This window comes from Solanum lycopersicum, chromosome 8 (assembly GCF_036512215.1).
Source record: "Solanum lycopersicum chromosome 8, SLM_r2.1".
Classification (NCBI taxonomy): domain Eukaryota; kingdom Viridiplantae; phylum Streptophyta; class Magnoliopsida; order Solanales; family Solanaceae; genus Solanum; species Solanum lycopersicum.
In genome coordinates, this window is record NC_090807.1 from 52,048,756 (window position 1) to 52,059,816 (window position 11,061).

At 26.3% G+C, this 11,061-nt stretch overlaps 1 protein-coding gene across 1 annotated transcript; it reads right to left on the reverse strand.

Moving 5' to 3' along the window:
* Positions 1-6,667: 6,667 nt before the first annotated feature.
* Positions 6,668-10,772, reverse strand: LOC101246163 (protein BIG GRAIN 1-like A). The gene has a single exon (XM_004245009.5). It carries the CDS (start codon positions 7,934-7,936, stop codon positions 6,764-6,766), a length of 1,173 nt encoding a protein of 390 aa, XP_004245057.1. The 5' UTR covers positions 7,937-10,772; the 3' UTR covers positions 6,668-6,763.
* Positions 10,773-11,061: the final 289 nt, after the last annotated feature.

Sequence of the window (11,061 nt, forward strand, 5' to 3'; positions counted from 1 at the left end):
AACAATTCATCAGAATAATATGTTTTTCTAAAATTTTACAAAACTAGTATAAACGTATTTCATAGTTGCATTTAAGTAACGTTTTACTTAAAATGTTACTCAAAATAACATTTTAGGAGTAAAACGCTACTTACAGTAACGTATATCAACCTAATATTATTAGTTTTTAAAAAACGAAATATACCCTAAAACATCACAATGAAATACGTTTATACTAATTTTGTAAAATTTTAGAAAAATGTATTATTTTGATAATTTGCTTTATATAATGGTTTTGTTTGGTAAAATAATCCAATACTTTGACTCCAAAAAAAATTTCTAGCAAATTAATGTATTAAAATGCTAACAACCAACAAGAACATATTGGACACCCAAAATTAGTAAAAATATAAATGAACCTTAAAAAAAACTCTAAAGTTTAATAGAGTATGAAATTAAATATAATTTTTTTTGGGCAATGGTGAAATGAAGAATAATGATTACATGTTAGACTTTTTAAAAGTGGTTTTACTTTTTTAGAGAAGTTGTTTTAAAAAATATTGGAAGTGATTTTACTCTTGTGGATAATTTAGGTACAAGAATTAATGAATTTATCAATCATCCTCAACTTTTCGGAGAAATTACGAAATTACCTCAATTTTGTTGATCGTTTCATTTCGTACTAAAATTCTGTCTTGCCAAATATATTTTCGGTAATAATAATATTTTCATCATCTAGAAATTTTGAATATATACAATTATGTATGAAATAAAGAATATCCTCACAACACGCGTGAAGCCATGAAGTGTATGATCCAAGAAAAAAGGACTTGAACTAACTATACATTATAAGATGTACTATATGCTATAGAAAAAGGGACTTTCATCATGTAAGGAAGTGAAGTTTCTAAATGGTTGGTGATGATCATTATTATTAATATATGGGACATCTTTGTTAACAAGTTGGTAGTTGCAGCTGCAAAATGGGATGGCAGAAGCTGCAGGTATCTGACCTTATGCTTCAAAAAAACAAAACCATACAAATAGAAACAGATAATCACTAGCTCACAAAACTCAATTTTGTACAATTGGATAGTACACATCAATATTGACTACTCCTGTCTACTTATTTAATTTTTTAAGTCAATTAACTACTATATTTTTTTTTAGTACGAGATCTTTTAATGAGATATGTTCAAATTTTTTTTATATACATAAAAAAAAAACTCAAAAGTCTATTTTTTGAGTAATGGGGCGAATCTAAATTAATCAGATGAATATATTCAGATATTAATCATAGAATTAAATTAAACCAATATATATACATACTCTAACTCCAACTCATGATTCATGATCAGTGTATTTAAATCTAAGTAGTGTGGTGAAAAGGAAGAATCCTTATATTTAAATAAGCTAAAAGTACGAAACATTGATAAGAACCAAAGAGTATAATCATGAAGGATTTGATAGGGATATTTGTAAAGCAAAATAATATTTTCTTAATTAAGAGAATTAATTACGTAGGTCAATTCTTATGCATGTAGTTTAATTTAGCTTACCAACATAGGTTGTGGTGAAGTAATGAAATTATTTCATCCTTAATCAGATATTTCAAGTTCGAACTCTGAATATGAAAAATATCATGTTGTATTATCACCTTTAATGGATCCTGTACGATCCGAATTTATTCGGGCTCTAATCTGGACACCAAATAGAAAAAATAGTTTAATTTAGCCTTGTTGATTAAACTTGATTATATTAATTCTCAAACATTATTCTTCTCATGATTGCTGGCAACTTCCCCACTCACCAACCCTATGGAAGCTAAGAGGAAATACCCAAATTAATGAGCCACAACCTACTAACTTATATTATGCAAGAACAAAAATCTTTACAAATTCAATAAATTGGAGGACTTTGTTAGAATAATCCAATGTTGATCCATTTTAATTAATTGAACTTAGTTACAAATCCACCACTTTGCTTAAACAATGCACATTCCTCTTTGCTGCTAATCATTTTTATTATGTTGGATTTTGACTAAAAAGATTCCAACTAAGCGTAGAGGTACTTAAGTTGTTAATTTTAAAATTCATAAACTTAATTCGCATGCTCGTCACGTAGTGCTTTATCATTTACTTTGCCTTCTCTTAATTATTATTATTTATTTATTCTCTGTTAGTTATTTTTTTTTCGAAGGTCAGCCACACGATATTGAATATTGAATACTGATATATAATCATGTAGTTATTTATGTGTATGTTCTTCTGATGGATTTAATGTATATAAAGTGTGAACGGTTGTAGCTAGGCTTGCAATAAAAAGACTTAAAATAATGATCAATTGGTAGTGAATTGTACAATAGTACATATCATGTCACACATGTGCCAGCGCAGGTCCAATGTATGTTAATTTTTTTTATTTCAATTATGTGACACAAATAAAATTTGAAATAAGTAAACTAAATATTTTATGTATTTTATTAAAAAAATTATTTTTAATTGTTAATTTATATACCTTTAATGTCATTTTCGAAAAATATATATTACTCTATTTGTTTCATTTTATTTGATACAAGAAATTTTAGTAAAATTAACGAAATCTCTTATATGATTTTCACATGTTTTTAGTTGTCATTTTACTGTGATTCATAATACTTGAGTTTTGCGTTATTTTCAAATAATATATGCAACTTTTTTTTGTTTCGATAAAAATAAGGGAGTCAACCAAATTTCATTATGTTTTTAACTATGTTTTTCTAAAAATATCTTAAATTGTTACATTGCGTTTTTAAAATTCTTTTTTATGTAATTTTCGAATATGTAACAAATTAGAAATTAAAACGAAGAATTAAAGTTTTCAAATCATTATATTTCATTTTAATATATGATTCCCTCCTTTTCGATTTATATGAACTTATTTTTTAATTTCATTTCAGAAGAGAAATATAACTTCTGAATTTTAAACTTTTTATATAGATATTTAAGATCACAAAATTTAAATATACATATAAATTTTAGTTTTAATTTAATTGATTCCACCTAATATTATACTTGATATATAATTATTAAGAGCTAACCATAATAATAATTATTTACTTTTATATATATAAAAAATAAATAGATATCACAATAACTCATAGGAAATGAAGAAATAACAAAAATGAGGTAATATTAATAAGAATTATTAAAGATGTTTCTAGAACTATATAATTTTCTTATTATCATTCTTTGTAGATTTTTGTTTGCATGAAGTTACATTTTTACCTTTGATCATCATTTGCTTCATAGATAGAAGGATGTTTCTAGAATTATTTATTCTTGATAGATTTTTGTCAGCATGTAATTACATTTTTATTTTTGGTCGTCTTTAATACAAATATATCATCCTATTTATTTTTATTTTAAAGTTACTTTTTGACATTTTTTTTCTTTAATTTCAATCTAATATATATTATTAATTTTATCACACTTATTAATTTTCAAATATATTAATTAGAACTAAAATAAAGATAGAAATAATTAATTCATGATAAATTTTTACATAAAAAGTAAACAGTTTTTATAATTGAAAAAATATGAAGAATTAAATTAAAGTAATAATAAAATAGATTTCACAATAACTCACAGAATAAAAGAAAGTGAAGTAATAACAAAATAAGATAATGAAAATAACAATAACTTAAGATGTTTCTAAAAGTATTTAATTTTCTTGTTATCATTCTTGGTAAATTCTTGATAGTGTGAAATTACATTTATGCCCTTGATCATTATTCATTTCATATATAAAAAGATGTTTCTAGAATTATTTATTACTTTTCTAAATAGATTTTTGTTAGCATGAAATGACAAACTTGCCCTTGGTCGTCCTCCCACTTCACTCTTTTATATAATAGAAATATAATAATTATGATAATTTAGAATTTATTATTCATATATTATATGTTTTAGCTAGAGAAGGGGGATAATGAATATTGATGAACTATGATGGTGATTAATCAAAGTTGAGAAGACATGATCTAAATTTATAATTTAAGTATTATAGGAGGGTGTAATTAGCTAGAAAAATAATTAGTTGCAGACGAATAAGTTTAATAAAGCATATATCAAACTTACATGAGATTTTATTTACAAATTAATCACAAATCGCTTTCTAATTTTTTGACTGAAAAAATAATTGTTGACGAAGTCCTCCATTCAATGACTTTGTTAAGATTAAATAATTCAAAATTTATTTCAGAATTTTAAATTATAAAATAAAATCACATTTTCAGACATGGATATAACATGCAAGTTCGAAATGATTTTGTTGATTGAGGCATTAAATAAGTTAAAAAAATATTGAAATGGTCCCTATATTTGGATAATAATGGATGAGAAGCCGACTCTCTTTTCGTTTTTATCCTCTTACATCCGTAGAATTTAGAAAAGAGAAAAATTCAAACAAGGACCACAAAATTTACAAAAAGGACAAAGTTTATCAAAGGAAATGAACGAGGGTTTCAAACTCTATTATGTAGGTCAGTATATTAGATTTAACATAACTAATTATTTATTATTTTCTTTCGATTCTAAATAAATAAATTTCCTTAGGTGTGGACTTTGGTACACCCCTATTAATTAAATGGAATAATTTTAATTAAATAAAATAATTATATAGAATAATAAATTAATAATGTAAAATAAATACAGTAGCTATCGTTTGATTTATTTATAATCCTTAGCAAACAGTTTGATTTATTTGTGTTTCTTAACAAACTGTATGCCAGTATCACTTGTCTCTCTCACTTCATACGAGTGTCCAGACCACTCTCTACTAAGCTCTCTCAATATCTGGTTCACTTTGAAAATAGAGTGATTTGTGTTTCTAAGCACGTACAATGCATTCACAATATGAATACATTGAATTTTTTCCAGCAGTACAGCTAAAAGCTCCAGTACCTTGTCCACAGAACCCAAATGACCACTCGTCATCTCCATTAACCTATGTCAAATATACACCAAAAATCTAACATTTACTAACACTGGCTTAAAAGGATAATGACATAAAGCAGAGATACATACAGTCTAAGCATAGCAATTTGTATAAAGCGAGAGAAAAAATTGTATATACACATGCAAAAACATATATCTTCGTGCTATAAACTTAATTATACAATATACAAACATTTTACTTCAATTCAATTGTATACAAATACAAATTTTATACAGATATTATAGCGAAATAGGCCAGTGAATTATACAATTGCGAATTACACAATTGCAGCGAAATACAATTTTCTCTCGCTTTATACAACAGAAGTGTATAAATTGTGTTTCTATTTTGTATAAAGCGAAAGAAAATTGTATATACACATGCAAAAACATATATCTTCTTCCTATACACTTATAATTATACAATATACAAACTTTTTACTTCGATTCAATTGTATACGAATGCAAATTTTATATAGCTGTTGCAGCGAAATAGGCCAGCGAATTATATATTTGCAGGGAAATAGGCCAGCGAATCATACAATTGTATATGTATAGCAAATTATACATTTATAGTTTTTCTATGGAGCACAATTACGCAAACTTTGCTATAACATACAAATATGATTTTTTTGTTTGCTATATATGAAAGTTGCCCTAATTAAATTAGGTTTCATATTATTTGCTTGTGATACATCTTTAAAAAATTTTAATTAGATATTTATTTTATTAAACTAATTATATTAGATGTTTTAAAATTCTAAATTTGATTAATGTTATCATTTCATATAGTTATTTAATCCTAAGAATGATTGTGTAAAAGATACTCTTTTTTCTTTTTTTTTTTTTGCTAAAATAGACTAATATTTTTAGTATTTCAGCCAAGTAAAAATGCAATAGAGAGAGTAATTTATCAATATCATCCCTTAGTTTTTACCCAAACTATACTTAAAGCTAGAGATAGTAGTGTCTAAAATTTATTTGTTTTGGATTGGAGGTCTTATTATACTGCCTCCCGTTCAAAGTGAATAGTAGAAAAAAATTTCATAGTGCAAAAAAAATAATAGCAAAAAATTAGCTTTTATTTTATGCTCTTAACTATTGTTCTTATAGGATGTGTCTATCCGCGATTCCAATACTATGAACATGACGAGAGGAAGTAGTTACAATTTCATGTCAATACTATTTGTAGACAAAATTTAAACTCAAAGGAAAGAAGTCATGAATTCCAAACTCTTACCAAATAAAAAGAAGATGATGAAAATGTTAAAAGAGAAAAAGAACGTTTTAGAATGGAAAAAGTATGTGTGTAAAATAGAAAAAAGAGAAACAAGTGCAATTTTAGTTGGACATTGTATAGGGATTTGTATTATAGGAATGAAACACAACACCAAAAGATGAAGCATAAATTCAAGAGAAGAAGAAAAAGAAAGCAAATCCCTTTAACTTTTCCCTATTCCAATGAAAAACGAACAAACATCTCTTTGCCATTCATTCTGTTGCTTCTCATTTCGATCTCGAATCTTCATTTTTACTCTTTTCCTTTTCTTTCCCTTTCCTCTGTTTTATCAAAATCTATCACTATCTTAACTTGCCTAGGGATCTTCCCAATCACCCCATTCTCTTCTTTTTTTTCAAAACAGTCAGTCTTCGATCCTTTAGCTTTTTTCAAATATTATATCAAAATTTTCACTACTTCTAAAAAGGAGAGAGAATAATAAAAGTGGATTTATTGGAAAAATTAATCAATTTATATCATCATCAAGATTCAAATACCTTTCTTACTAAATTAGATTTATCAAAGGGCTTAACTAATGAATGAAACCACTTGCGATTCCTCTATTGGTATCAACATGTGTGGTTTCATAGACAGGCAGTTCATCACAAAATCTTTTGTTACCGAAAAATGCTAAATGATCAATTTCAAACAAATCTGAACTTGAACAACTTGCTGCATCATCATCTTCTTCTTCGTCTGCGATGTAATCGACAATGTAATCATTCTTCTTATACGAATCAACTTTTGTCACTTCAAATTTCCTGTTCTTCTCTGCATTTCCTAGGGATTTGGGCTGATGGAGATTGTCTGAATCATGGCCATATATGGATTTATGACCACAAGGACGACAATCTTCGTCAACAATAACACTGACAGGGTTAAATCTGACTGTCCTTTTGACAGTAGTTTGAGAGAATTTTGGTGGGGTTTTACTCAAACAGGATCTTGAAAATGATGAACAAATTGAAGAAGATTTTGAACTCCTCTCCTCTACTTCATGAAAATCTCCTCTGTTTGGATCCTTCAAATTCTTGGATTTGTTGTTGAAAATGGAAGTGAGAAAATTAGTAAGACGACCCCCTGGTGAAATAGGCTGCTTCACTTTCTTCAAATTGTTGTACATTTTCAAAGCAGTTGATTTCGACTTTATAAAATTGGTCTCTTCATTTTTATTTGCTTGCAATTGTTGATTGTCAAATGAATAGAGTTTAGTACCTCTACGCGGTGAAACACTAGCTCTCCTAATTGATCTTGTTTTCGATGCAGCAAAACAAGTTGTTGTTGTTGAGGATTTTTCAGAGTAGAAAGAGTCGGGTTCAGATGAAGATGCAGAGAGAGTACCAGAATTAGATTCAGATGAAGTGGAACTGAAAAAGAGTGAATCATAATTCATACTATCCAATTCATTACACGGACCTCTTCGTGTTTTATCTTTCACTTTTTTCTCCATCCATTTCTCAATCAAACAAGCCCTTCGAAAACTAGCAATCTCCTCATCTTCTACACTCTTCTTCTTGTTGTAAATATTAGCAACGACTTTCGGTTTCACTCCAATATTGCTCTGTTTTCTTGTTTCTGATTTGAAATCTTCTCTTCTCTGATCATAACCATCAATGGAACGGTAGATTTCATCCAGAAGCGAAGAGGAAAATGAAGGGTTTTTGTGATGTCTCCTACACAACTTATCCTTCTCCATATTATACATTCAATTTTGATTTTGTTTTTGTTTTTTTTAGTGAGAGAAATGAAAATAAGGAATAGCAAGGAAAAGGTTGAAGGAAGTGTGAATGAATGAATGAGGGGAAGAAAATGAGGGTTATAAAGGAGTGTCATGCGCGTGCATGCTTTACTTCTAATTAATTGCCAGTTTGGCAAAAATAAATTAATCAGATAGGGACCATTTTTATTCATTTTAAAAATTGTATTTTCACAAAATCTCATTCACTGAGACTTTTCCTTTTTCTGTTTCTTTTTTTTTTAAAAATGATTATTTCGGTTTACTTTTTCTATATTTGAATATGAAACCAGTACTTACAGTTTCGACATTTTGGGAAATATAGTTTAATACTTAACGTATTGTTTCAATGACTTATTTTACAAATCCAAATATATAATAGCAAATTATTAATTCAAATTAAATGTTATGACTATAGTTTACTTTATTTTTAATTCGCAGCTATTATTTTATATAATTTGCTATAGCAACTTCTCTGAGCAAAATGACTGCCTCTTCGGCTACTGTTAATTAGCGGGATTCAGAAATAGAGTATACAATTAAATGGTGTCTGCTTCAGGCATATAGTCAAATATAAAAAAAGAATTTTTTTTTTGAATTTTCTTATGCATATACAAATTCAACTAATACAAATTTTTATTACTATATACATATTACACACATATATACATATACAACTAAAAAGCACAACAAAAAGAACATAAACTTATATGATTCAGTTGTGTTTATGCTTTGTATAAAGTGAAAGAAAATTATATATACATGAAAAATATATATTTTCTTCCTATACACGTATAATTATGCAATATACAATATTTTACTTCGATTCAATTGTATACAAATACAAATTTTATACAAATACTGCAGCGAAATAGGCTAGCAAATTATACAATTGCAGCGAAATAGGCCAGTGAATCATACAATTGCAACAAAGTAGGCCAGCGAATTATACAATTGTATATGTATAGTGAATTATATATTTATATGTATGCTATGGAACGTAAATATGCAAACTTTGTTATAACATACAAATTTAATTATTTTATTTGCTATATGTGAAAGTTACCCAACATAAATTAATTTTTTTTTATTAATAAAAAGTATGCAAAATATCGTAGTACTTTATAAACTTATCACAATTATATATGGAATTTTTCATTATTTAGGTTAAGAGTCTATTTGGCATTGCTGCTAAAAGTTTTTTACTTTAAGTGTTTTTAAGAACATGTTTTTTTTTAAAATAAAAAACAAAAAACAGTTTGTGTTAACAAATAATAAAAGTGCCTTTGAAAGTCAATACGAAAAATGACAAGTATCAATGTGTTTTTAATATTAAAATTATTTTATTGAGAGAAACTATTTTAAACATTCATTATAAAAATTTTAATTACATTTTTAATTTAATTAATTAAAATGTCGTATTTAAATTTTCAATCTGTATTATAAACAAATAAATATTATTGAAAAGAAGAAATTTTTTTTAATTTTTACCTACTTTTTAGAATTCAATCTTGACAATTATCTTTTTTTTTTTTGTTGTTGTTGTTATAATGATCTAAAGTTTTAAAAACTAATACGTAAATTAAGAAAAGAAAAAAATTGTTATTTGTTACTTTTTGAAGAGGATCTAAATGTTTAATCGTTACTTTTTCTCTTCTTTTTATTGTTGCAAAATATTATTGTTACTTCTATTTATATTTCCGTAGAATAATACGTAAAAGAATATATACCTTAATATATATATAATACGTCGAAAAATAAATTTATTAATTTAAAGGATATTTTGAAATTTGATGAAGGTTAATTTTGATTATCTCAAAATCATAGTATTTTACTAATTTATGTATCATATGATTTCACATAAAAATGTCATACATAAAGTACAACAAATACATAAAAATCATTGTATCGTATTAATTTCAATGTTGTGATGTTGTGATAATAAGAGCTTTCAAGATGTATTATAGAACATAATTTATCGTAGGATATTAGAAGACTATGGGTTGAGAAAAAATGATCCAACAAAGATTGATATTTTGGATGATATCAATTATGCAATTTTTGTTTGAACAACAAATGTTCAACAAGAAAAATAGCAAATTGTTTACGATACTGTAAAAATCGTTCAGGAGATGCAATCTCAGAGAATCTAAATCAACCTACTTGTGAAAACGTCATTCATGAACTTGAGGTCATAATTAATGATATCGGTCACCATAGTAAAATAGATGTCAATAATCTGTTGGATTATCCAAGTGAAAGTGATACTTGTTCAGAGGTCTAGAGTTTAGAAGAAATTGTGGATACCATCGGAAAAAACAATGCTGATGATGAAGTTGAAGATGATATTGTACCTTTGGAACCAGATACGCGTAAGGAAACACTTATCGCATCTAGAACTCTTCACAATTTTATGGTGCAGTTCGAAAAGACAACACCAAAGCTCTTAGATGCAATAAGAAAAGTTAAAGATGAGCTTTAACTATATTTAAATTTTAAGAAAAACCAGAACACAAATATAATCATATTTCACCAGGATTGTCTTAGATATATTTGTACTTTAAAGAATTATTATGAAATTAATGGGATCATATATTTATATAGGAGTCTTCTGAAAATATATTATTTTATTATCTTATTAAAATTGGTGATTTTTTTCATTGTTTCAAGTCGGAATCGGAGGAAAATATTATTATAAAGAGATTATTAATTTATCGAGTATCAAATTATAGAGGTTTTACTGTATTTATTTACTTAAATCTTAATGAAAATATTGTAAAAATAATTTTAAGAAAATATTGATTTTTTTTACTTTTGTTAGACGAAAGTAATATATATGTAAGTCATTTATACATAAATAAAAATATATAAAAATTATTTTGATAACGAAAAGTATATCAACAATAAATCACAAAATTAAAGATATATCTAATTATTTTTTCCCCTTTCTTTATAAGCACATTACTAAAATGGAGCAAAAACAGTAATTATTTGATGTAATTTTATAGTATGCGATCCAGAGGATGTCATCGATATAAGTGTTGGTCAATTGATATATATGAGGGGGCCATATGTCTAAAGAGCAAAAAGATTCT